This window comes from Syngnathus acus, chromosome 17 (assembly GCF_901709675.1).
Source record: "Syngnathus acus chromosome 17, fSynAcu1.2, whole genome shotgun sequence".
Taxonomy (NCBI): Eukaryota; Metazoa; Chordata; class Actinopteri; order Syngnathiformes; family Syngnathidae; genus Syngnathus; species Syngnathus acus.
Genome location: NC_051102.1, coordinates 10,486,758 through 10,512,071, shown reverse-complemented (window position 1 = coordinate 10,512,071; position 25,314 = coordinate 10,486,758). Strand labels below are relative to the sequence as shown.

Sequence of the window (25,314 nt, the reverse complement as noted above, 5' to 3'; positions counted from 1 at the left end):
CCTGTGTCTTTTGAGCAAAAAGTGAAGCTGCTTCACTTTTACAGGCCGTCAAAGCAACTAATCACTGCGGCAAGACGACAACATAAACTATCCACGACAACTGCAGCACGCCCTTTTCCCTCTTTTAGCCAGACAATGGTTTGAAATGCAAAATTAACTTCACACGCCCTGTTTGTGACTTGAGTTTTGTTGTCAGTATTTCTGTATATTATGTGGAATTGTTTGTATTGATTAATTGCATTTTTATGCAATTGATTTATCCAGTCTTGAGGGGGAAATAGAGTATAGTAGTATGCATTGGTGTTGCATTTGTGGCATATGGGTTAAGTAGCCAAATTTGATCCATCTCAGGGGCGGCCATTTTGACCCTTGCTGTCGACTGAAAATAACATCAAGTCTCAGGTCGCAACCAATCACGACTCGGCTTCAGAAAACTGCGACGCCTGTGATTTTTCCTGTTTAATTAATATTCCACAAACAACAATTATCATAACATTGCGTTTCGATGAGTTTAGCACCCTTAAAAATGCTGCGTTAAAAATAGGACTAACCCAGGAAGTTGGGTCCGTTTACTGGGTTGTTGATAAAACTGGTATTACAGATATTTTTTTTTCCACCTTTGTACCCAAGTGCAGTTTCTATACTTTTTCCTTTTTAAGTACAGTAATTGAATCTTCTACATTTACCAGAGTATTGTTTCACACATGTACTTAAGAGTACTTTAATGCAGCATGACCCCCCTCGCCCCCCTACACGCACACACACAGCTTACTTGTTCATTTACTACTTGGCATTCAAATGGTGAGCTGGGACTCATCACCCTCTGGAGTGAATTCTAATCCTGGATGATCCAGACAGCAAACAAATCAAATTGTGTTTTTAAAATCGATGTACTTAAGCCGAGTCTGGAATTCCTGCGCTACTTGCTCCGATGGGTGCAAATAAAATGCTCGTTCATGGCGTGCAATTGTAACAGAAGGTCTCTGACACGCCAAAGTGCGTCGATTGTCACGATTCAATGCTATCATTCTCCAAGCCGGTAAACAAGGCGCTTGAGACGAGCTGGAATTTACAACAATGGCGTTGGGAGAGCACAGCTGAATGAGCATCGCCTCCTCCAACACACAATGCTCCCCTTTTCACCCTCACGCCGACATGTTTAACACGTGGAGAGAGAGAGAGAGGTGCACTGGTTGGAGAAAGGAAAGACGCATGACGAGCGAGGAGTGAAATGATCCACAAATAAGGTCATCGTAAAAATGGCGTTTTATTCATTGGAAACCTGACGTGGTCTTTGTATTCTAACCGAGCCAAACCCGTTGGACTCATCTCTTCGAGCCAGGCGATAGGATCGTTCTGAGCTACATAAAAATTATTTAAGCATGACATAAACGTTTGCGCAATTTGTAAAAGAAAAAAGAATAAATGACTCGGTCCATTATGTCAGCAAGATCCGGTGGTGCCATCTCACCAACACTACGACGACGGGGCAGGCAGGCGGGCAGGCAGGCGTGCCATGTCCGTTGTAAACACGCACACAAATATGTATGGCAGCGAAATGCGCGCCCCCGCTACTGTACGAGCACCTGTTGCACGCCGCGCGCGCCCCCACATCATAACAAGTTATGATTCATAAAATATTATGACCGGAGAAAAAAAAATGTCCCGGATGTGCAGCCCAACCCCCCTATAGGCCACCATAGGCGACACAGCTTCATGACCGTAATACAAAAAGAACTTACCATGTTTCAAAGGATGATTTTGGTTGCGGAATACTAAAAAGGAGGAGAGGCTCCGGAGCTTGTATGATCGACGCCTCCTCTCAGACGGGACACTGACGCACTATTTCCCTATTCACCACCAGGGATGCGCAGTAGGATAGCTGCATTTTCACCCTCAATTATTTATCTCCCTTGTCAATCTCTTTTCTTTATTTACTGACAAATAAACAACTATTCGCGAGTGTGCTGCGGTGACATCCGGGTGGGCATGACGGTGCGGATCGAGAGAGGTGGAGGCTTGTTTTTTTGTTTGTCTTTGAACGTCTCAGGGCCTGTCTGCGCTCTCTACGGGACCGTCTGTCCGTCCGTCCGTCTGTCTGTCTGTCTGTCCGTCTGTTCTAATTAATGACCCTCACAGCTAGGCGATCCTCTGGGCAAGTGACTACGATTACCTCCTTCCTTCTTAGCTCTCCAAGTGCGTCTCTCACAAAACACGCACACACACACACTTCAATGGCTGGCTCAGGCCTGTCAGTAATAAAAGATTCAAATTCCAAATCATTATTACGTAAATTTAGGCTGACTTGAAAGTATAATACGGTATAAATAGGAAGTGCAATAAAGCATTTCTATTTAGAACATCTTTATTCATATATATTATTGTTTAGATACATCAAAGTAAATCAAGTGTGCTGTTTAAAATCAGCAAGTAAAAGAACGTGTCTTACACCTACAAAGCCGCTAGATGTCGCTCAAAAACAAGCATTGACAGTACTGTAAAACGAGTTCATATTTTGCATGGGTGTGGCCGTTTTGGCAAATATCACAAGATTATTTTGCATTTTTAATGTTGATTGCGTTCCTGTTCTTTATTGCAGTCCTCGTGGTATGAATGTGTGACATACATGAAAGTCTGGCCTCCACAAAATACACACTGACCATTGCTTGACATTTCAAACTATTCAGCTTTTTTTTTTTTTCTTCAACTTTCTATGGTTATCTTGACATGAGCTAACTTTTGGTGAAGGGCAGACTCAACTAGGGATGAATCTAAAAGGCATTTATTCCAATTTATAGAGGCAATCTTAATTTGATATCTCTAAATTTTTGAATGCACATTTCCAACTGTTCAGTGTTTCAGTGCCTTATTGCATAAAGCCTTACATTTTGTGAGCAGTGTACTATACAAGACAATATTGCCCCCTCCCATCTCACTATCACGTGACTGCACTGAAGCCTGTGCAGACACTAAAGGAGCTACAGTAGTTGAATCCTTCGGGATTAACCACGGGTCAGCATAGTTAGCACCTCTACCTCATCGATGGCCACTGACTGCAAATACCTCGACACCTTCAGGTAGCAACCTTTTTCTACGTAATATTTTCTCAAAATATTTCCCCATGTAACACGCTACTATTCATTTAATATGTCAATATATTGAGATTGGGTATGCAACAGATGACAGTAAACAGGTCAGCAAGCTGTCAAGGATGATCTCCTGATCCTTCCACTTAAGACGTGTCCGTGTTTCAACCTTGTTTTATGGAATGTATGCCAATGATGCCATTTCTTCCTAAACTGTACTGTGACTGTTTTTAACTAAAGATTGTCCAAATCTGTTGATTTCAGCCTCTCAAATATGATCATTTTATCAATAACCGATCTCAAGGAATCTTTCATGTGTGATATTGCTTAACTGTTATTTATTTGTTTTAACTAAATAATACCAGCTAAACGAAAATAATGATTTGACAAACAGTATTGGGGGAATTGTTTTGAATACTATTTACTGCAAATAAACTGGTGTCTGGTTATTCAATTAATCGTTGCGATAATTGATCGAATAATCAATTCTAAAAGTTTTCGATCGTGACAGCCCTCGTCTGTACCACTTTACTATTACGTAGAGGAGTGGAATTAGTACTTCTGTTTCTCACACAAGACTGGTACAAATATGTTTTCCACCTGTGGTTCTATATGTAACAAGAATAACTTTGTCCTGTTTTATTTCCTAATATTAAAATGATTGTCTCACTGTGTTGTTAGTACAACTTGGTAAACCTCGCCTCATAATGGGCTCCACGACAGAAGAGTTGACCTGCTCCGTTTGCAGAGATCACTTCAGCCAGTCCCTCCCACTTCCCTGCGGCCACAGCTTCTGTCCTGCCTGCATCCGTGAGGCCTGGACTGGTCACGGTGAGGGCAAAGGTCATTATTTTACCTGCCCTCAGTGCGTGGAGGAGCACGGTCAAGTGCTGTGCGACTGCTGCTCCCCGGAAGTGGATGAAGGTCTGGTGCACATGGCGGTCAAAACGTGTCTACGGTGCGAAGTGTCGCTGTGTGCGGAACACCTTAGGCACCACCTGGAAAGACCTGCATTTAGCACCCATTTGTTGGTGAACCCGCTCGGCGACCTTTCTCAGAGAAAGTGCCCCGTACACACGGAGATTCTACGCTACTATTGCGCTGATGAGAAGATCTATGTGTGCTGTGACTGTCTACTGGAGGGAACCCACGTTCAGCACAACGTCAAAGGTCTAAGACAGGTGGAAGAGGATCTGAAGGTTCGTTGTTGGGCGTTTTTTTTACCGTTCGCTTCGGAACTAACGTTGCTCCAAATGGTGTTTTCTCAGGTGATTCTCCAGACGCTGCTAGGAAAGTCAGAGGAGAAAGTCAAGAATGGAGAGGAAATCCTCAAAGAGTATGCCAACATCGATTCTACCGTTGCAGTGAGTAATGATGACACATTTGCTCAAATCAAATGATCTTATGAAGGTAATCCACATCTTCTTAACTAGGACTGTCTGATGGAGGAAAATACACAAGTGGAGCACCTGGGCTCAGAACTGCAGGTCCAAGTGGAGAAACTGGTTGCGGGTCTAAAGGAGCTCACGGAGAAGGACAGACAGCAAATGATTGAGCGCGTGCATGAAGACTGTACTAAAGTGAAGGAGGACGTGAGCCAGACGATGAGCATCCAACACTACTTGACCTCGCTGCTAGCTGAAAGTGACCCCTTCCTACTCATCTGGGTAAGCTAGGCCACTGGGATCACGATTGGATAATACAAGTATGTGTGGATCTCACTTGTAGTAAATGTATGGAAATGTAGTTTGGCCACAGAACTAATTACTGTGGTGATTTGACTTTCCGCAGGCTTTTCAGTCTGATGACACAAAGTAAGTCAATGGTAGCAGATTTTTTTTTTTTGTATGTACTAGCAGTGCACCAATCACAATAGTCACGTCTATACTTTTCTCCAAATTAGATCCAAACAACAACAAAATCTGATCTAACATTCAGCAAACATTGAAGTAGCTCATTTTCTGCTCATCCATTGAGATGTGTGTGTTTTTTTTTTTTTGCTTTGTAGGTTACTAGCTGATCTTAGCAGTCCCCTTTTCACACCAGAACCTGTTAGTTTGGACAGGAAGCACATTTTGGAGGACATAGAGGGCAAGTATCGAGAGTTCATCACCGCCACCCTCCGCTGCCTCAGCGAACTCAAGAGGGAGCTCTGTGAGTAACGTATATACTAAATCAAAGGTCTTTAGAACTTTGACTGGAGATGTCTTTTTTGTCTTTCCTCCTGACCATAGTGACCAGTCCTCTGACTCTGGATACCAATACATCTCATCCTCTTCTGAGCATCTCTGATGACCTGCGATTGGTCACGAGGGTTAAGACACGTCTGCCCTATGCGGCTCACTCAGAACGTTTCGACCACTGGCCGCAGGTCCTCACACTTCAGAATTTCTCGGCCGGGACTCACTACTGGGAACTAGAAGCCGAAGGATTCTGGGATATTGCCGTCTGCTATATGAGTATTGGACGGAAAGGGAAAGAGGGAAATTCTTTTGGGAACAACGCGGTATGTGTGTATTTGTAATCACTGCAAAAAATGAATCCATCCGATAGATTTTTTGATGGGTGTTGATTTTATTTTGCCACTTAACGAAATGTTTTGTTTTTTTCCTAGTTTTCATGGAGTTTGACCCAACAACATGACGGGAAACTGGCTGCTTGGCACGACCGCAAGAAAACACGTCTCGCATACAAAATGACGGGCAACCGTGTTGCTGTCGCTGTGGACTACAGTGCTGGCACCATCACCTTCTCTGAAGTTGGAGCGGCCAATAACCTAACTCATGTCCACACTTTCTGGACCACCTTCACTGAACCAGTGTCCTTGGGCTTTGGACTTTATAAATCAGAGCTCAACAGCTATATTTCAATTGTGAAAGTATGACGTGACCAAGGGAAGAGTGTAGGCAATAGTTGAACTGTTATGGTAAGCTGGAGTGAAACGTGCTGGAGCCTCCTCACCTTATCAGCTTGTTTGTCAGAAGTGGCTTATAGAAACTGGAACATTTGCATTCAGTGTCATATTATATATAAGCAAACATTGAAATGTGTTCAACTAAGTGAAATACAATGGAACAGCTCAATTAATTGTTGTCATTCTATACAAAAATTGGAATTTATGTACAGTAAGTGAATTAAGTCGTTACCTGCTCAAACTGTTGCCCTCATAAAATACTCTTTTCATTTATATTTAGCAATTCCTGGTGTAAATGTTTAAACAGATGTTAATGACTGCATGATAAATGAAATGAAATTAAAAAAAAGCATTATTGAACCTTGATGAGAGCATATTTTAGGCATCGTGTATGATGATGTTTTGACTTTTGAGACATGACAGTACTAAATTGACAAAAGGTCACATTAAGAATTATTGTTGTTTTCTCCAGGTGAGAGAGCTTTATCCACACTCAAGTTGTTCCATTGAAATGGCCTTGGTGTTCAATTACTTTGATATTTTTGAAATTCCACTGTGGTGGTGGTGGTGGGCGGATGTAGCATGGAGAATGAGAGAGGCGGAGGTAAAGTGGGGGTGGCACAGCGAGATAGAGATGAACAAAAAGAGAGATGATCACATATCTGTCTTGGCTCAGATCTGACTGCTGTGTGGAATTATGTGAAGAACGACGAGGAAGAACAAATCTATTTGTCCACGATATCCCGCAGCTTGGAGTATACAAGATTTCTCAGAGGGATACAGGTGACGCTCTTTTTTTTAATTTATTTATAATGTGTTGAATAATAACGTTTCTACTATTTTGTTTCTCATCGTTTTCAATGATGAAAACAAGCACAGCATGTGTTTGAACTTGAGAGCATCTTGAGGTCTTTAGAAATACTTCTAACAGTCAAAGCTTGGAGAGAAATGAAAAATGCATGGCCCATATTTAGCTTTGCGCTGTGAAACAAGTGCACAAGTGAGAATGTGTTTTGCGCCATGTGAGGAAATGCATGTTGAGCGAACGGCGTTAGGTGGGAAGGAGCAACGTGTAGAAGACAGATGGTCACTCAGTGGAATTGTTCCTCCACCCCCTCTTTTTTCTGCACCCCCCCAACCTTTGGTCTTGCATCCTTCTGCTTGTGTTCCATCTTTCGCAACCGTCTTCTTTGCCATCAAGACTTTGCTCATCTTGTCAAACTCTCCTCATCCCCAGATACTTTTCAACTGCCTTGACAGTTTTTTTTTTTTTTTTTGCTGAGGAAGTCAACTTGAAGGGAGCAGAGGTCTCGTTGTCACTGTTCTGCTGAGGCCTTCTGACACGGCGATTTGGGACTTTGGACTGGCACGCAAGAAACTCAAAGAGGAATGAACAACTGTGAAGTGTGACGGGTCGCTCGGTGTTGTTTTAACTATCAACAAGAATTGGCTAAGCAGACAAGAATCAGTCATGCATCCCATAATGTTGGTTCTGATGCTATTGTGGGAGCCACCATGGGCCAACGGGCAGAATGACACCGAACCCATCATTCTTGAGGGGAAATGTTTAGTGGTATGTGACTCCACACCCTCATCGGAACCTGCCGGGAACGCCCTGGGCATGTCGGTTCGCTCGGGCAGCGGCCGAGTGGCTTTCTCCGCCAGCCGCCAGACCAACCACGAGCCTACGGATATGAGCAATCGCACAATGATCATCTATTTTGATAATGTAAGTGTGCATGCTAAATTTAGCGACATGAAAGTAATGAGGGTGGGCTTTTTTTTTTACCCTATTAAAAGATCCCAGCCAATCTTAACACACTCTTGAACATTGAATGAAATACAAATAATTTTGAGACATGTTCAATTCAGTTTAATAATGACTCTTTTACCACTTTCTTGTGTCATTAGTGTCAAACGATCCCAACCCCAAAATTGTCTCTTAATTTGACCACATAATAATTCATACATATATATAGTAAATAATAAAAACAAGTAATAATTTTATTTACAAGGTTTATTTCCTAAAAATGTTACAGGCCGAGTTGTTGACTAACTGTGATATTTTATGATGTCATTTCTCACTGAATATGTGTAATATTTTGTAACCTGTTAAGACAAGTCAGGCAGTGTTTTTTGACCCTTCCTTTCAGATCTTGGTGAATGTGGGCAGTCATTTTGATCAAGAGAGCAGCATCTTCCTTGCACCGAGGAGAGGAGTTTACAGCTTTAACTTTCATGTTGTGAAAGCTTACAACAGACAGACAATTCAGGTAACTCACTCTCAGCTGTCATGTAGCTGCTGAGGTTCAGCATGGAATGGTTTCTTCCAGGTCAGCTTGATGGTGAACGGCTGGCCGATGATTTCCGCTTTCGCCGGGGACCAGGATGTGACCAGGGAAGCAGCCACAAATGCTGGTCTGGTGATCATGGAGAAAGGGGACAAGGCTTACCTTCGACTTGAGAGGGGGAACCTCATGGGAGGCTGGAAATACTCCACCTTCTCTGGGTTCTTGGTCTTCCCCTTGTGAGCAAGCTGGAAGCCAAATGATTGTAATGGTGAGAGAAGGAATTTTGCAATGTTCCAGAAAGCAAAACTCTTCCGTCCTGACGACAAAATAGAACAGGTGTTGTTTTGCTATTTATTGAGTTTGTATGACTGATATTGCAGTTGTGAGCAAAAAGTTGAAAGTAACCCCGTGCATTGTGGGCTTCTTTGCGATTGATCATTTTTTCTCTCTCTGGTAATTATTAAATGTTTAAATAAGTGCTGTTATGGCTATCTTGCATTGCTAAGCCTATTTATGCCTGCATCAGATGTTTACTTACACAGAAATCTTTATGACAAACTTATATTAAAATATGCTAGTTGGTCTAGTGGGTCCTTTTAATCTAGCGTATATGTCGTTATTAAATGTTATCTGTGTGTCAATAAACAAATCACAGATCAGGCTAAATATTATGATGCCTCTTTCTTGTGGTACTGTAGCCATTGCCACAGCAGCTGTTTGTAAATATAGCTCCCACCAGCAGAGCTGGCGTTGGCGTGCACCTCGCAGTGCAGCATGGGTCATGCAGAGAGTCAGTACGGTGAAACGGCAATATCCTTCTTGCAGGGCCGCAGACAGATGGAGCCATTGGCGAGCAGCAAGGTTCGTCTCTGCAGGGCTGCCACTGAAAAAGAGCGGACTGTCACGTGTAGTCAGTCACTTACGCTCGCCTGCTTTGTCATCACAATCGCTGTCTCCCTCTCATTCATCCGCACATGAGCCCACGTTTAATGGTAAACATTTAAGGAGAAGCCTTTTTTAGTATTTTCAAAGTATTGTAATATGGTGTGCCACATAAATGTAGTTGAATCACTAATAGAATAATGGTTTGGTGGACTTGCTATCAATTTCAAAGAATCTCTTTGTAATCAAATATACTCACAGGTGCAATACAGTGGAGTTAGTGGTTAGCATGTCTGCCTCGCAGTTCTGAAGCTCTGAGGTTCGGGGTTTGAATCTCAGCTGTAACCATATTGATGTTATTTGTGGTTAATAGCAAAGTTTCTGACCAATCGGATCATTTCCTGTTTTGCACAACTGTCAGTTTTCACAGATTTCCTGACTGACTATAAATAGGAATGAACATTAAGTGGTATGACATAAAGCTTTGTTTGGGCTCATTGTTTCTCGTGGCTGAATTTGACTTCACTTGTTTTTAATGAATAATTAATTCGTTTGTGATATTGTTATGCACTACCTACTTAGTATTTGAGTCGTTTTTTCACAGAGTACTTACCCTTGGTCTAGAAATTATTTGAAGGACTATCATATTTGTCATATTATTCTACAGCAACTATTACTAGATGATAACGTGACTCATCGGTCCCACCATAATGGCAGTGTTCCGTCACTAGGGGGAGCCAATCGACCAATCACGGAACGTTGAAACAGTAATATCGTTTCACTGCTTGGTACCCCGAAAAACGAAAGGTAATTTTCAGAATTTCGTCGGGAAGGATCCATCAAAGTCAGAGTCTATATACTGACGTTAAATAATTGCTCGATATCACACGGGCTCTTTATTTGCTCTTTATAACGATCAACGCAAGCATCTTATTAAAAATGCTACAAAAGAGACGATGTCTTATAAAAGTGGACCGCTGGTATAATTAGCTGTTATAACTTTGATATTTTTAAAAGACGGAATATTTCAATGGATTTTGCCTCTGCCAGCGGCTTCTCACATAAGCACTGAGGACAGTAAAACGCAGTACCACGGTCACTCACTCAGTCAAATGAGCTCAGCTAGGCCGCATTTATTGTTCCTCAACCGAACGTCGCTCTTATCCCGCCTAACGGCGACCACCTTTTGAATGACGAGTACCACAGCCAATGAGAATGTTGCGTGCTTCCGGCTCAGAAGGAAATGAACCAATCGTAGCTTGGGAGAGTCCGCGAGGCAGGCTTTGTACGGGCTCTCGGGCAAGAATGTTAGTTCCTGCTCTTCCCTAGCCGTTTCCTGTAATCGTACTGTGTTGTGAGACGGAGAAAGCCATGTGTGTCGATGCAAAGGTAAATTTAGCGCCCCGAATTATTACTGCGAGCCTTTGGGCAGCGGACCCGATGGTTATTTTCGGCTATTTCACCGAGAAATGGACGCAGATCAACTGAAAGAGTATTGCGGCCTAACCCGTGTCAGAACGTTGACGGGTAATGGTTATTGTGGCACGTTGCTTTGGTTTGGTCGGGTTTGTTGATGAGATTGAAGGAGTCCGGTCGACTTGATGGTCGCTTGTAATTGAGCCAGAAGCCAGTTAACTGTCCCAAACATATAACACGGCGTGGTTTGGAGTGAATATATCAAGTGCTTGCACACACGCTTTGGCAATAGGCACATCTTGACGGTAGATGCTAATGCTAACCGACGGTTTTGTGAGGCAGACTGCAATGGGAGCAGAGGAAAGCATCCGACATCTCCATCACTGTCTCCTCTCGCCCTATTTCAATGCCAACTCTTCCGAATCACTAAATATTTGACGCTCTAGTTTCATTTGGGAATAAGTCGTAGCTACTTGTTACTTAACGTAGTTGTGCTCGTAGTAGTAGATAAGTATCGCCTTTGTGGGGGGGGGGGGAGTCTACTTAAACCTCAATATTGAACATGACATGATTTACTTTGTTGCGATAGTGTGTTTAATGTTTGCGCTATTCTGAAATGGTTTCATTTGAAAATAAGGGTTTTTATAAAGAGGGCTGCACATTTGTAAAATCCTCCAGGATATGTAAACTTTTGAGCACAGCTGTATGTATCATTACAACACATTGGCGGTATTTTCAACATTAGAAATAGAATGTACTGATCCTTTCAGGGGGGTTTGTTAACTGAGAATGTATTGACCTTTTGATTTTGTGTTGGCCACTTTAAGGTGAATTACTGTTGTAATTCACTTGGAGCTATGATGGTAGTGTGCGATGGTTATTTGTTCTCATGAATTGTGTGCATCTGATAGAAAGCATGTATATTTGTTGTATTGAAAAATCCAACAGTCTTATACCAAAAACAGGAGGAACCAATGGATGGCTTGATTCGTGCTCATTTATTATGCATGTATTATTTGTTATCACTAAACACTCTCTACATCATAGAGCGAATGTTGAAATCAAGCTGAATTGGTCTAATTAATGTCTGTTTTCTTTGTCTTCTCCAGGTGTTTTCTTTGACAATTTGAAGAACTGGATGAGTACAATTTAGCTTTCATCTCGGAGCGGCTCTAACATTGTGCCCATCTCCCTGTGCGGAGGGGGCAAGATGGCAGACCCTATCATGGACCTCTTTGAGGACACACCCCTGTTTAACCTGGACGCTATCCCTGATGACTCCTTTTCTCATGGTTCATCAGACCCAGTGGAAGAGGCTCTTAAGCTGGCGTTAGGTCAGGTGGATGCACCGGTTGAATCAGAGCCCACGCCTGACCTTCCAGTCAACGCTGACCTTTGTGTTCCTGCCACAACCGCCACCGTACCTGCACAGGAATCCATTCCAGTTCCCGCACAGCAGACGGCAGCAGTGGTGACTGCTCAGACTGTTTCCTTAGCCACGCTTCCCACTGTAGCCCAGGCTCCTGCTGTTGTTGATACTGTACCTCAAGTTCAAGCCCATGCCACAGTATCCATAGCTAGCAACACCAATGTGGTCAGCAGTAGCACTGTCCTGCTTAACTCACCGCTAACTCTTTCCAGCCCCTCAGCCGCCGCCACCACTGCTGCTCAGCAGCTCGCACAGATCGCCCAGCAGCTCACTCCCCAGCAGCTATCTGCTCTCACGCAGCAAGCGGGAGGGAAGATTGTCATTCTCAAAGGTCCCCAGGGGCAAGCCCAGGTCCTCCAAACTGTACCAGGAGCCACAAGTTCTACAGGTGGCAAAGTCATCCGTTTGGTGTCTGGCTCACCGCTCAAACCGGCCGTACTACAAGGAGGAGCGGTCTTGAACCAAACGACCACAGGGCAAACTCAATTAAAGGTTGGCGCTGCGGGTGTACAGAGGCTGCTGCAGTCCCCCAATGGTCCAGTGAAACAGTTGCTGCTCACCTCCATGCCCCAGCAAGGCCAGCAAGTCCAAGTGCAGATGCAAACACAAGTGCAAGTCCAGCCCCAGAGCCAGCCTGCTCAAATCCAAATCCAAGCTCAGAACCAGGTCCAACTCCAGCCAGCCATGCAGGCCCAAACCCCAGTAAGTGCTCCTTTCAGTCGGACTGTCAAATGAGGCTGAACCGGTTTGCGTTCACACTTGGCTATATGGCCTGTTTGCTCATGATTGCAATGTTACTAATGAACTGTGTTTGTGACTTTAGGGGAGTGAAGCAAAACGAATCACCCTGGTTCTCCAGCAGCCTTCACAAGCTGGAGCCGCTTCCTCAATGGGTCACACTGTTGTAGCCCAACCTCAGGTCACACAGGTTCAAGGAGGCCAACCACAGGTCCAAGCTCCAACAAGACTAGTACTGGGACAGCTCCCGGGAGGTAAACTGGTCCTCCAGGGAAGCCAGCTGGCAGCCTTGACCCAGGCCCGGGCTGCAGGAGGGCAGCCCAAAGTCCTTACAATCCAGTTGCAGGTGCAACAGCAGCCAAACCAGCAAGGAGGAGTTAAGGTAAAAGCCTTCAATTAGTCATTGCAAAATGAAAAGCATTCAATATGTTCAGTTATACATTTGAAAGCCAGTCCAAGTGATTGTTAGTGGGACGGTTGACCAGCAGTTTGTGACTTACGTTTGTAACTTTTCAGTACCAGTTGGTTTCAGGAGCAAGCGGTACTGGTAGCCCGCAGGTACTGCAGATTTCCCAAGGCCAAGGAGGGCAGAGAGTTGCAGTGCCTCTCAAAATGCTTCTGCAGCCACAGGTAATCATTTTATTTTTTATTTTTTTTTATTTTTTTTTACGACTTGTAGATAGGTGTTTTCCATGTGAGCGGAACAGCAACATCGTGTCATTTGCCGATACAGACTAGCGCGGCGGCTACAGCCGGTGGGGCTGTCTCAGTGGTGAAGGTCGTCAACGCTTCAACAGCGGGCCCCTCTAGTACCACCACCACGGCAACGCAGGCTATCCGCATCACCAAGGCCCCTGGCGATTCATCCTCTGTGCGACGCGTGGAGATCCTCTGCAAGCAGGAGAAGGCAAATCGAATTGTGGCCGAAGCTATAGCGAGGGCAAAAGCGCGCGGGGAGAAGAACTTGCCTCGAGTACTCAACCAGGACGAACTTCCTTCCACGCAGACCTCGCCAGAAATTGGAGGCACTGTGACCGTTGTCACGTCGGCAAAGAAAAAGACAAGCGGGGGAGGGAGCAAGAAGAAAAGTCCTGTAATTGCCGGAACGCTATCTAAAAGTGCGGGAGGAGCTGACAAAAAAGGCAAAGCAAAGCCAGCCGGAGGGACGCTTGTCGATTGCGGCGGCACCACCATACCTGCTGGTGGCATTAAGAGCAAAAGCAAAGCCAAGATAAAGTAAGTGGAAAATGTTAACTTGATCCTTGGATGACCAGTCACTGATGTGTTCTCCTTCCTCTTGTAGCACTATTACACTTGTGGGGGCAAAGAAAAGAAAAAGGAATCCATCCTCCGATCATTCAGATGGGGAGTTGAGTCCTCCCTCACCTGCTGCACTTGAAGAAGATCTGATCATGGTAAGAACACGCATTTGAAAACGGTCCCCAGGGGCAAAGATAATGTGTGTCGTATTAAATTGACTCATCATGAAAATGGAAAAATTCCTCTGTCCAGAAGAGGCGCTCCAATCGCGTGGTGAACAGAAAGAAGTACACCGAGGACCTGGACATTAAGATAACGGACGACGAGGACGAGCAGGAGGACGTTGACGTTACGACGACCACGGCGGCTGTGGCCTCCATCAGTGCAGCACCGGCAGCGGCCCACATCCACCAGGGCATTGATTTACATGGTGACGGACTGCCTGGCATGCAGTTCTTTGTGGTGTGTTGAGTCATTCGCTTTTGAGACGAGACTGAAAATGCTGAATTTCCCTTCATTCAAATGTCATGTTTTTTTTATCTGTGCAGGAAAACCCAAGTGAGGAGGATGCTGCCATTGTAGATAAAATTCTTTCCATGCGAGTAACAAAGAAAGAGGTATGCTTTTGTGCATGTACTTCTCGTTCGCTGTTGCGTTTCCAATTGACTTAAAAAAAATGGTGTTTTCTTGTTAGGTCTCCTTAGGCCAGTACACCAATCTGGAGGAATTCTTTGTCAAATACAAGAACTAGTAAGTCTCACATCCTTGACAAGCAAAATGCGGCCTTAGAGTATGTGACTAGAATACAACTTCGCATTCTTGTTTCCAGTTCATACTTACACTGCGAATGGGCCACCATGGGGCAACTGGAGAAAGACAAGAGGATCCATCAAAAGATCAAAAGGTTCAAGACCAAGCATGCGCAGATGAGGCATTTTTTCCATGAGGTGAGAGTACAAATGTACCTTTTGGGTTACAGCTTCTCTACCACACACATTGGGCGGAAAAATGATGTGAACCCTTTGAACTTAAATATCTGCATAAATATTCATGTGTCCACAATGGTGAGTTGTGGTCAATAAGCACACAATCACTGTCAAAATAAGAGGGATTAATGCGCGACGTGGTTTATCATTATCAAGGATAAATGGAGTGGCTAAACCTTCCTCAGATGCTCCATGTTGTCTATCTGATCATAGAACTTGAAGCCATCTGTCCAAACAATTGCGGCTGATAGGAGAATGGGTGTTGCAAGGGTTCACGTACTTTTTTCCTCCTACTGTTTACTGCCGCTGTCGTATGTATTTTGACTTGAATGTATTTGGCTCTGTGGTTCTCTTCAGGAGGAGGAGGTCTTTAATCCCGACTATGTGGAAGTGGACAGGATTCTGGATGTATCCCACAGTATAGACAAAGACAATGGCGAGGTCGAAGAAACGACACAATTATCATCTGAATGAAGTCAATGTCTTGCATCGTTACTAACTACGACTCTTTGCTCCACGCCTTTAGCCAGTGATTTACTACCTGGTTAAGTGGTGCTCCCTGCCTTACGAAGATGCAACCTGGGAGTTGAATGAGGATGTGGATGAGGGCAAGGTTGAAGAGTTTAACAAAATCCAAACCCGACAACCTCGCCTCAAGAAAATGGTAAGGACTGAAGTTCTAGATATTGAGTTTATTGTCCTCCAGTCTTAGGTTCTAGGAAAGAAATGACATGGATTGGCTCCAGTCATTCGTCAACATTCAAAAGACTAAACACAGATGGCCAGTGTGTATGTTTTTTTTTTTTTTTGACGCTGTCCTCTACTGTAGACGCGGCCACAGGCTGGCTCGTGGAAGAAGTTGGAGGAGACGAGAGAGTACAAGAATGGCAACACTCTTCGAGAATATCAACTGGAGGGTGTCAACTGGCTGCTCTTCAACTGGTACAACAGGTACGTATCACGCCATGACATGTCTGCAAAATATAACAAAATGCCAGTCAATCATTGAGCAGTCGTATTTGGCAACTCTACACGGGTGACCTGGTTCAGGGCAGTTGTCAACGGATTTTATGCTGGTACCTACATCACGTCATTATGTCACGACCTCCTTTTACAGGAGACGAAACCGTGCATGTTCTTTTTAGGCTTGAAAAACACATGAATGTCGTTCATTCAAGCCTGAATACATGTAACTACTGCAAAGTGACTGTCAGTGCGCATTAGTAAGAAACTCGTGTTAACATTTATTTGTTTAAAAAAAACAAGCAACACCTCAGTGTTGGATATTTCACTGACCAACAAACAGTTGACTGTAAATAAGTGGCAATAAAATAATTTCAAAAATCAAGAATGCGCAAAATAATGGCACATATTTAGCTTGAAAGAATATTCTTAAGGGAAATTGTACTGAATGACTGAGAGGGAAGAAAATGTTGAAATCTTTCTTTCAACGATTCTCCCTTGCTTTGCTCACATCTTATGTTTCAGGCAAAACTGTATCCTAGCAGATGAAATGGGTCTAGGCAAAACAATCCAGTCCATCACTCTGCTGTCTGAGATTTATGCGACTGGGATCCAGGGTCCCTTCCTGGTGATTGCCCCCCTTTCCACCATCACCAACTGGGAGAGGGAATTCTCCACATGGACCAACGTGAATGCCATCGTCTACCACGGCAGCTTGGCCAGCAGGCAGATGATCCAACAGTACGAGATGTACTGTAAAGACGACAAGGTAGGCTCGATAGGAACTGACTGCATTGAAATTGTCGCTTTCTAATTGATGTCGTCATTTTGTGCACAGGAACATTTAATCCCGGGCGCGTACAAATTTGATGCGCTGATCACAACTTTTGAAATGGTGTTGTCCGACTGCCCCGAGCTGAGGGAGATATCCTGGCGTTGCGTGATCATCGATGAAGCGCATCGCCTCAAGAATCGTAACTGCAAGCTGTTGGACAGCTTGAAAATGTTGGAACTGGTGAGTTGACTCGCGTAGAATCGTGAAACCCTACGATGCTGACCGAGCAGGGAGTAGTCTCGGATTTGGAAGTCACCTTATTGTTTTTGCCCCTAGGAGCACAAGGTGCTGTTGACTGGAACTCCTCTGCAGAATACTGTGGAGGAACTCTTCAGTTTGCTTCATTTCCTGGAGCCGGCACAGTTTCCCTCTGAAATTGAATTCCTTCGGGAATTTGGAGACCTCAAAACCGAGGAGCAGGTGCAAAATACTTGATATATGATCGATCGTTCAATACTATTCTTGTGACGATAAAAGTAGAAGCCGTAGTTGTCATAATAACTTCATATTAGATCTTTTAAATTTGGCGGTGACTGAGCATGTTCTATTTATTTATTTTTTTAACCCCTCAGGTTCAGAAGCTGCAGGCTATATTGAAGCCGATGATGTTGCGAAGGCTCAAAGAGGACGTCGAGAAGAATTTGGCACCCAAACAGGAGACAATCATTGAGGTTAATCAATGTTCTTAATGCATGATGATCATTTTTCATGATAAAACAGTCTCAGCATACCTTTTGCATTCCTCTAAGGTTGAGTTGACGGATATTCAGAAAAAGTACTACCGGGCCATCTTGGAGAGGAACTTCAGTTTTCTCAGTTTAGGAGCAAACAGTAACAGCAATGTCCCCAATCTGCTCAACACTATGATGGAACTGCGCAAGTGCTGCAACCACCCTTACCTCATCAACGGTATTATCACATGCTCTTAGTTCTCGCTTTTATACAAATGTAAAAATGAAAAAGACTTTTTATTATGTATAAACTTGAAATCATACGGTTAGGTGTTTTTTTTTCTTTCTCTTAGACACAAGTCCTAATGTCGTTAACTTGAAATCCCTTTCATCCAATGATGTCGTGTCTTTTTGAACAAGGTGCGGAGGAGAAGATTGTAGCAGAGTTACGGCAAGCATATGACCCTCTGGCTCCAGACTTCCATTTGCAGGCCTTAATTCGGTCGGCCGGAAAACTCGTCTTGCTGGACAAGCTTCTGCCACGGCTCAAGGCCGGTGGTCACAAAGTCCTTATCTTCTCCCAAATGGTGCGCTGCTTAGACATTCTGGAGGACTACCTCATCAACAAGAGGTGGGAGGCTTTGCCTTATTTTCCTCCGCTTGTCATACGTCTCTTTTCAAGTTCTTGTTTCCAAATCTTTCTAGATACCTGTATGAGCGGATTGATGGCAGAGTACGTGGCAATTTACGACAGGCTGCCATCGACCGCTTTAGCAAGCCGGACTCGGACCGCTTTGTCTTTCTGCTGTGTACCCGAGCTGGCGGCTTGGGTATCAACCTCACCGCGGCTGACACCTGCGTCATATTTGACTCGGACTGGAACCCTCAAAATGACCTGCAGGTACATATTCAACTGCTGTTCAGCCCAACATTACCGTTTTTTTTTTTGTTTTCCTTTTACGGATCGACACCATAATAAAGGAGTCATTTTTTGTTAAAAACTTCCTCAGGCACAAGCACGATGTCATCGTATTGGCCAGTCAAAGGCAGTCAAAGTCTACCGTCTAATCACGAGGAATTCCTACGAGAGAGAAATGTTGGACAAAGCCAGTCTAAAGCTGGGTCTCGACCGTGCCGTCCTGCAAAGCATGAGTGGCAATAAAGACAGTAATGTAAACGGGGTAAGAAGAAAATCACCTACAATTGATATATTATGGATGACTTTTTTCCCCAAATGTTTTTTGTTACTTCCACCAGATCCAGCAGTTTTCGAAGAAGGAGATTGAAGACTTGCTGAGGAAAGGCGCTTACGCCGCCATTATGGACGAGAACGACGAGGGTAGCCGCTTCTGTGAGGAAGACATTGACCAGATCCTCCAGCGCAGAGCCACCACCATCACCATAGAGAGTGAGGGCAAGGGCTCCACCTTCTCAAAGGCCAGCTTTGTGGCCTCCGAGAACCGGAATGACATTGCCCTCGACGACCCGGAATTCTGGGAAAAGTGGGCCAACAAAGCTGACATCGACATGGACACCATCAACAGAAAGGTAAAGTGATTGTCACTTGGGAAAATGGTTTTGCATTTCTTGTGTACCTGCATATTCTCTAAATTTGCTGGGAGTAACGCGTCATTGTTTCTTTCACCCCTTAGAACACACTCGTTATTGACACTCCCAGAGTGCGCAAGCAGACCCGGCAATATTCCACTCTGCGAGGAGAAGGTGCAGAACTAACCGATGCTGACAGTGACGAAGAGTACCCACCTGTCAATTCCAGACACTCTCGCTCTTCCCGACGTGCTGATCGCCACACTGGAGTTGGCTACGGTCGCACTGACTGTTTCCGCGTGGAAAAACATCTGCTTGTCTATGGGTATGCACAATTGGCTTCCTTATATTCTATTGGTCTTTATTATGACATGAATTATCATTGTGACCCGCTTGTTGACACAATTATTCTTTCCCCCAGTTGGGGCCGCTGGAGGGACATTCTCTCTCATGCCCGATGTAAGCGGCGTCTGAGTGAGCGCGATGTGGAGACAATCTGCCGTGTCATCCTGGTATTTTGTCTTCTTCACTATCGTGGCGATGAGAACATTAAGAGTTTCATCTGGGAGCTCATCACTCCACCGGAGAACGGACGTGAACCCCAAACACTGCTCAACCACTCTGGTAGGAAAATGATCGTGGCTTAAAAGTTTCAACTTGCATGTCGTATCAAAACAGGTAGCTCAAGTGGCTTTATGTTTTTGTTTTTATTGGAGTCACAGAAATTCTCTCCTTGGTTGAGTTGACTTTTGTTTGTCTCAGGCCTTTCCATCCCAGTCCCCAGAGGTAGAAAAGGGAAGAGGGTAAAAGCTCAGAGCACATTTGATGTGCAGAAGGTGGAATGGATCCGCAAGTACAACCCAGACACGCTGCTGCTGGATGACAGTTACCGCAAACATCTCAAACACCAGTGCAACAAGTTGGTGGCCCATCAGAGTTGTTTAGCTGCAAATGTGTACTTTTGGGCTATGTTTCTATTCCACGTCTCTTCTCTCATAGGGTGTTGCTCAGGGTGCGCATGCTGTACTATCTCAAACAGGAAGTGATTGGTGAACATGCTGAGTCTGTCCTAAAAGGGGCTGACATTAGGTAAAATAAATCATTCGTAAAGGGCGCAATATGATTACTGCTTACAGAGATAGGCGAACAAGCCAAGTTAATGAGTCCAGTCGCTTGAAAAAAAGAAGCACGGTACCAGCAGGTACTCGTTGGCCCCAAGGACAACATGAATAGTCCACGGGTGTGTTCCTACAAAAGAAATAGCTCACCAGTGATGCGATACAACTTAGTAAGAATTAAAACGGTAGAAGATTGCTACCATTTACTTATTGACTTGCACATTTATTGATTGAAATCCCCTATATTTTGTTAAAAAATAAGGCCATTGCGTTCAATGGCGAAACCTTTTTATTTCCCCAAATATTTTTAAGAGAGTATGTTTTGGCACTCTAATTTTGATGTGTGATATTAATATTTTTGCTCACAGCAGGATCTAATCTTATAAACTCTCTTGAAGCTACCGTGAGACACACGAGGAACTAATGTGTTTCTTTTCAGAGATGTGGATATCTGGATGCCAGAGATGGAGCAGCAAGAGGTACCTACAACATGGTGGGACGGTGAGGCGGATCGCTCTCTGCTGGCTGGTGTCTTTAAACATGGTAAGAATGTTCTGGAGAATTTTTGGTGGCCAAACTTACGACTGCTGCTAGCATGAGATGAAAGCGGTCACTCTGTTTCTAGGCTATGAGATGTACACAACCATGCGTGCCGATCCACGTCTCTGTTTCCTGGAGAGAGTGGGCCGCCCGGACGACAAGGCTATCGATGCCGAGCAGCACACTGCTGATGGCGAGCTGGGAGATGAGTGAGTCGTGACATATGCTTACGACTTATGACACATGCTGATGACTTGTTGATTAACTTGTTTGTTTGACTCAGAGCTGACTATGATAAATACTCAGAGGACCCAGAGTTTAAGCCTGCATCAAGACTCCCCAAAGACTCTTATGATGAGGTATACCTCTGAGATTGCTGTGAAATGCTTTGACAATTAAGTGTCTTACATTGTCATTGAATGATTCCTTCTGACAGTCTGACGGTATGAAGATGGAGGAGGACATCTCTGTTGAAGACAAGGCGGTTGCAGTGATCACGGAAAGTGTTTCGAACCAGAACCAGAGCGGTTGCGATTGGCCCTCGAGTTCCTCGCTTACCGCGCGCTTACGGCGGTTGGTCACAGCTTACCAGCGCAGCTACAGGCAGGAGCAGCTGAAAATTGAAGCGGAGGCCAAGGGCGATCGCAGACGCAGGAGATGTGAGCAGGCCAGCAAGCTGAAAGAGATAGCACGCCAGGAGCGACAACAAAGGTAGACAGATTTCTTTCGTCATTTGAAATGTCTCTTCTTCAAAAATGCATGTTGGTTTACGCAACGACACAACAGAATTTCACTTGGATGGAAGTCACGATTCGATTTGCCCCTCTGCAGGTGGACACGCAGAGAAGAATGTGACTTCTACCGAGTTGTCTCCACCTTTGGTGTAGAAAGAATGAAAAAGGAGCCCGGCATTGTTGAAGGCGAAGAACCAGACTACGAATGGGCGCGATTCCGCACCTTTGCACGCCTGGATAAAAAAACGGATGAAAGCCTTAGCCGCTACTTCCGCTCTTTTGTAGCCATGTGCCGGAGAGTGTGCCATCTGCGTCTTGGCCGGGAGGAGGGTAACTACAGCCGCCCCGATCCTCAAATCTGAACATTTATTGCAGAGGCACTGCCAAAATGTAACAACAGTATGTACGTTCCCTAGATTTGTCACCGCTTCCCCAGACTGTGGCCCCCATCACAGAGGAGCGCGCTTCCCGCACACTGTATCGCATCAGCCTCCTCCGTCGCCTCCGTGAACGGGTCCTTCCGCACCCCTCCCTGGAAGAGCGTCTGCTGCTGGCACCCCGCACCTCCGAGCTGCCCACCTGGTGGAGTATTCCGGAGCACGACCGTCAGCTGATGCTCGGCACAGCGCTGCACGGCGTCAGCCGCACCGAACAGTCGGTCTTCCCAGACCCGCAGTTCACATTCACTGCGGCCCGAGATGAATTCATTCAGAACCAGCAAGCCCCGCCTCCACCCCAACCGCAACCCGTTATGCACCTCAACCAGCCAAAGTCCATTGCAGAGGTGCCGGATGTGAAGGAGGACAGACAAGAAATGGACATTAGTTTGCTAGGTGGTGCAATCAATGCTCACCTGCAAAGTACTCCTTTGACTCACCATGACGGCAAGGCACGAGGACAAAGCTGGAGCTTCAAGAAGAACAAAAACAAGGGAGCGAGCAAAGGAGGTGAAGAGGGTGGGTCCGATTCGGATTCGGACTCGGATTCAGGTTCGTCGTCATCTGATCGATCGGGCAGCAGTGATGACAGCGGAGATAGTGAAGAAGAAGCGGGTGGAGGTCAGTTGGGATTGGACAAGAACAATGCACAGTTGGACACATTAAGACGTTGCTATTTGTTTTCTTCTAGGTGCGAAGACGTGTGATGTAGATGAAGAAAACAGTTTACTCTCAATGGCCTTGTCTCAGGATGGCATTCCGCCTGCGGATCCTATCAGAGTAGAGTGGCCCAAGGTAAATATGGACCTTTTCGAAAATAATCCAACCGTGGAATTTGAATTGTTTGGCAGGAAAACATCTTGGAATTTGCGTTCAAATGACTCGGAAAGTTACAGCTATATCTATGTACACACATGATTTGCCGGCGGCTGATGTTTAATGACTGTCTTTCATTCAAACTCAGGACCGTGTGTTGATCAACCGTCTGGATAGTTTGTGCACACTGGTGCTCACCGGACAGTGGCCGTCAGGGCGGCGCTACGTGTCGGAAACTCACGTTAACCAAAGCTCCGAGCTGCAGGGAGACGAAATGGCTTATGCTCGGGCGGGCCGCAAACCCATCGGCGTGCCTGGAGGAGAAGGAGAGGATGGAGAATTCACTGTCAAACTCCTCAAGGTCATTGTGCACTTAACCTTTAGGGTCTCGCTTTGTGTATCACCCTGATCATCATCAGGCCGTTGTTTTGTTTTTTCCCACAGAACATGTTCAACTTTGTAAGTTGACATTATCCAACTAGCCCAAAAACTCAAATCTCTTTTGGTTTTTCATTTCCGATCAGTATTTATTTATTTGTGAGTTGTTCGTCGACAGCAGCGGTGGTGTTTATTACGGCTCAATACATCTCTGTCACTTTACCAGGAGGAGGGTCTGAAGCTGACCTTCTCCAAGCAGGCACTGATGCCCAACGGGTCAGGGGGCGAAAGCAGCCGGAAGAGGCGCAAAGAACTGGAGGTACGATGATCATCTTAATGAAAAAGCATTTAGGTGCGACAAGCACACCACCTTTTGACTGCTGACTTGTTGCCTGCCATTCTTCTATGTTGTAGTTATCAGACCCAGATGGCTTCCTTGACCCACTGGAGCGTATTCCTCGCCGCCGGGACCCTCCCACCTGGCTGAAAGAGAATCCAGAATATGAAGTGGAGGGGGACATGCTAGAGGTACAACAAATTATCAATGCATTGGACGTTTTGCTGTTCTCTGGTCTCCAAAGAGCAACGCGAGGAGCAAAATGGCGTTTGGGGTCACGTACTTTCCTCTTCAGCTTCTTGTGAACAGGAGCAAGAGAAAGAGGAGGAGGAAGGCAGATAAAGCGCTGACAGGCAATGAGAAGGTCAAGCTTATTAACATGCGGACAGGAAAGAAGGTCAGACACACAGAACACTTGGGTTGAACACACTTATTTCACACCTGTTGACATTTTCTGCGAACAAATGTTTTGTTTCTCCACTTAAGATCGGCGCCACATTCTGTCCGATGCTGCAAGATCTGCGAGAATACCTAGAAGAAAATGCAGATTTAGTCGTCGCACCCGATTGGTCAGAAACAGTTCGGAACTCTGTACGTTTGCCATTCTTGATTCTTAATCAACAGTACATGCATATGAAACCAACATTTTGCAAATTTTGTTTGACATCAAATACCATGAAGCTACCTACAAGATTCATGTTCCACATTTCTTTCTCGCAGGGCTTTTTGCCTGAAACGCTCTTCCATAGACTGCTGACTGAACACTCGGACATCCCTAAGAAAACTCGTCACCGGCACCACCATCATCATCATCACCACCACCACCATCACCAACACCACCACACTCCAGAGCCACCACCTGAAAATCCTTACCTGGAAGGAGTGGAAGAGGAGACTTTGGTCTCGGATGGAGCTTACATGATGGACGAGGAGGACCTGGAGACCTCCCAACACTTCCTCACCAGTCCGGACTTTGATGTTAAAATTGAGGCTGGTGACAGCCTTTCCCAAGGAGACTATGACAGCTCAGATCAAGAGGCCCTATTAGATGACGTCATCCTCACACAGAAGGACTCTGACTCATCATCTAGCTCAGAGGATTGACCCCCCCCCCCCCCATTCTCAAATGAATTAGACCCCGTCTGAAAGTGCGTCGTTATCCCCCATTTATTTTTACCTTCTACATGAAATTGTGTTGCTGCTTTTATGCGTTACAAATTTATTTTATATGTGGATTTTGTTTTGAGAGAGCAGGTTTGCACCCACCCACCTTTCCGTCAATCCGTCTCTTCTCGGTCGGTCCTCCACTGTAGCCGCAGCAAACGGCAAATTTCATTTTTACTCTGTGGCCCATCATCAACCTGCTCCGATCACTCCCAAATTGAGGAGTTCACATCACATTCCCAGCTGTGACCAAAAGGGGGCCTCCTGCTGTAGATAACCTTTTCTTATGGAGGAACTGCAATTTGGGTCCTCGACAAACATCAGTGAAATAAATAGACGCAATCAAGTGGCATCCAACACGTTCTTAGCCTTGTGGGTTCACATCACCCGAGTCCAAGCAAGTCTGTATATGAAATACAAGGGGTTCCAATTTTTGGGTGTACTGTTAATGTTTTAACTGTGTGAAGGAGAGGGTGTGTGGTGCATTAGTTACTGAGGCATTGGAAAAAAAGGATGCTTGTATTGTATTATGTAGATCAGGTAACTTGTGTCTTATGGTGCAAAGGTGACAAATGAATTGCTGTTCTTGTTTTATGATCTCTCTGTGACCTGAATTACAGCAAACTACAGTGATGGCAAGTCTGTGCGTATTATTGTCCTTTTCGCCGAGCGGTTGCTGGTTTACTTTCCCTGGAAGCAACATTCATGTGGGTCGTGACATGAGACCCCCCCCCCCCTCCATTAAAGATAACTAGTGTATGTTATAAGATA

At 45.0% G+C, this 25,314-nt stretch overlaps 4 protein-coding genes and 1 long non-coding RNA gene across 13 annotated transcripts in view; 3 read left to right on the top strand and 2 right to left on the bottom strand.

The window, feature by feature from the left end:
* sall2 (spalt-like transcription factor 2) overlaps window positions 1-2,033 on the bottom strand; it is a 6,907-nt gene extending 4,874 nt beyond the window's left edge. Inside the window, exon 1 of the mRNA XM_037276016.1 lies at window positions 1,743-2,033. The gene's annotated coding sequence lies outside the window, so the exon portion shown is untranslated. The remainder of the gene's footprint in view (window positions 1-1,742) is intronic.
* The window catches only part of trim110 (tripartite motif containing 110), a 25,932-nt gene extending 19,546 nt beyond the window's left edge, over window positions 1-6,386 (top strand). For 2 of the 3 annotated variants that reach the window (XM_037276021.1, XM_037276020.1), the window contains 7 exons: window positions 3,768-4,285; window positions 4,355-4,450; window positions 4,520-4,753; window positions 4,878-4,900; window positions 5,095-5,240; window positions 5,321-5,592; window positions 5,701-6,386. In XM_037276021.1, coding sequence (XP_037131916.1) covers window positions 3,768-4,285; window positions 4,355-4,450; window positions 4,520-4,753; window positions 4,878-4,900; window positions 5,095-5,240; window positions 5,321-5,592; window positions 5,701-5,970 — 1,559 coding nt within the window. In that variant the 3' untranslated portion in view covers window positions 5,971-6,386. Of the gene's footprint in view, window positions 1-2,136; window positions 3,078-3,767; window positions 4,286-4,354; window positions 4,451-4,519; window positions 4,754-4,877; window positions 4,901-5,094; window positions 5,241-5,320; window positions 5,593-5,700 lie in introns of those variants that run through there. The other variant, XM_037276022.1, reaches the window with a different exon arrangement.
* Window positions 1-25,314, top strand: part of chd8 (chromodomain helicase DNA binding protein 8) — a 27,071-nt gene extending 1,757 nt beyond the window's left edge. The window contains exons 1-40 of one of the 3 annotated variants that reach the window (XM_037276000.1): window positions 10,455-10,562; window positions 11,699-12,720; window positions 12,842-13,138; window positions 13,273-13,386; window positions 13,490-13,663; window positions 13,763-13,992; window positions 14,060-14,171; window positions 14,269-14,478; window positions 14,565-14,633; window positions 14,711-14,766; window positions 14,846-14,963; window positions 15,360-15,443; window positions 15,529-15,666; window positions 15,832-15,953; window positions 16,491-16,734; window positions 16,804-16,980; window positions 17,077-17,220; window positions 17,373-17,471; window positions 17,550-17,709; window positions 17,892-18,102; window positions 18,177-18,372; window positions 18,482-18,652; window positions 18,729-19,019; window positions 19,124-19,344; window positions 19,441-19,643; window positions 19,782-19,938; window positions 20,019-20,108; window positions 20,577-20,680; window positions 20,763-20,886; window positions 20,961-21,036; window positions 21,114-21,388; window positions 21,509-21,741; window positions 21,828-22,469; window positions 22,540-22,643; window positions 22,813-23,025; window positions 23,269-23,361; window positions 23,457-23,570; window positions 23,675-23,776; window positions 23,866-23,970; window positions 24,100-25,314. In XM_037276000.1, the coding sequence (XP_037131895.1) occupies window positions 11,800-12,720; window positions 12,842-13,138; window positions 13,273-13,386; window positions 13,490-13,663; window positions 13,763-13,992; window positions 14,060-14,171; window positions 14,269-14,478; window positions 14,565-14,633; window positions 14,711-14,766; window positions 14,846-14,963; window positions 15,360-15,443; window positions 15,529-15,666; window positions 15,832-15,953; window positions 16,491-16,734; window positions 16,804-16,980; window positions 17,077-17,220; window positions 17,373-17,471; window positions 17,550-17,709; window positions 17,892-18,102; window positions 18,177-18,372; window positions 18,482-18,652; window positions 18,729-19,019; window positions 19,124-19,344; window positions 19,441-19,643; window positions 19,782-19,938; window positions 20,019-20,108; window positions 20,577-20,680; window positions 20,763-20,886; window positions 20,961-21,036; window positions 21,114-21,388; window positions 21,509-21,741; window positions 21,828-22,469; window positions 22,540-22,643; window positions 22,813-23,025; window positions 23,269-23,361; window positions 23,457-23,570; window positions 23,675-23,776; window positions 23,866-23,970; window positions 24,100-24,483 (7,578 nt within the window). In that variant the 5' untranslated portion in view covers window positions 10,455-10,562; window positions 11,699-11,799 and the 3' untranslated portion in view covers window positions 24,484-25,314. Of the gene's footprint in view, window positions 1-10,454; window positions 10,563-11,698; window positions 12,721-12,841; window positions 13,139-13,272; window positions 13,387-13,489; window positions 13,993-14,059; window positions 14,172-14,268; window positions 14,479-14,564; window positions 14,634-14,710; window positions 14,767-14,845; window positions 14,964-15,359; window positions 15,444-15,528; window positions 15,667-15,831; window positions 15,954-16,490; window positions 16,735-16,803; window positions 16,981-17,076; window positions 17,221-17,372; window positions 17,472-17,549; window positions 17,710-17,891; window positions 18,103-18,176; window positions 18,373-18,481; window positions 18,653-18,728; window positions 19,020-19,123; window positions 19,345-19,440; window positions 19,644-19,781; window positions 19,939-20,018; window positions 20,109-20,576; window positions 20,681-20,762; window positions 20,887-20,960; window positions 21,037-21,113; window positions 21,389-21,508; window positions 21,742-21,827; window positions 22,470-22,539; window positions 22,644-22,812; window positions 23,026-23,268; window positions 23,362-23,456; window positions 23,571-23,674; window positions 23,777-23,865; window positions 23,971-24,099 lie in introns of those variants that run through there. The other 2 variants (XM_037275999.1, XM_037276001.1) reach the window with 2 other exon arrangements.
* On the top strand, window positions 6,633-9,319 carry cbln12 (cerebellin 12). Of its 4 annotated transcripts, XM_037276024.1 has the most exons (5): window positions 6,633-6,783; window positions 7,238-7,729; window positions 8,154-8,273; window positions 8,334-8,559; window positions 9,117-9,319. In XM_037276024.1, exons 2-4 carry the CDS (start codon window positions 7,472-7,474, stop codon window positions 8,529-8,531), a joined length of 576 nt encoding a protein of 191 aa, XP_037131919.1. In that variant the 5' UTR covers window positions 6,633-6,783; window positions 7,238-7,471; the 3' UTR covers window positions 8,532-8,559; window positions 9,117-9,319. The 4 variants fall into 4 exon arrangements, with proteins under 4 accessions (XP_037131919.1, XP_037131921.1, XP_037131918.1 ...); XM_037276026.1 differs by lacking the exon at window positions 9,117-9,319 and having other exon boundaries at window positions 7,288-7,729; window positions 8,334-8,579; XM_037276023.1 differs by lacking the exon at window positions 9,117-9,319 and having other exon boundaries at window positions 8,334-8,579.
* On the bottom strand, window positions 8,046-10,344 carry LOC119137046. 2 transcript variants are annotated; one of them, XR_005100851.1, is made up of 3 exons: window positions 10,278-10,343; window positions 9,053-9,174; window positions 8,046-8,536 (listed from the first exon to the last, which is right to left on the bottom strand). It is a non-coding gene; the product is annotated as an uncharacterized LOC119137046 (long non-coding RNA). The 2 variants fall into 2 exon arrangements; XR_005100852.1 differs by lacking the exon at window positions 9,053-9,174 and having other exon boundaries at window positions 10,278-10,344.

Coding starts and splice junctions, on each gene's coding strand:
- cbln12 (XM_037276024.1), top strand. CDS start 7,472: ATGCATCCCATAATGTTGGTTCTGATGCTATTGTGGGAGCCACCATGG. Junction 7,730..8,153: donor TGATCATCTATTTTGATAAT/GTAAGTGTGCAT, acceptor CCTTCCTTTCAG/ATCTTGGTGAATGTGGGCAG. Junction 8,274..8,333: donor ACAACAGACAGACAATTCAG/GTAACTCACTCT, acceptor GGTTTCTTCCAG/GTCAGCTTGATGGTGAACGG.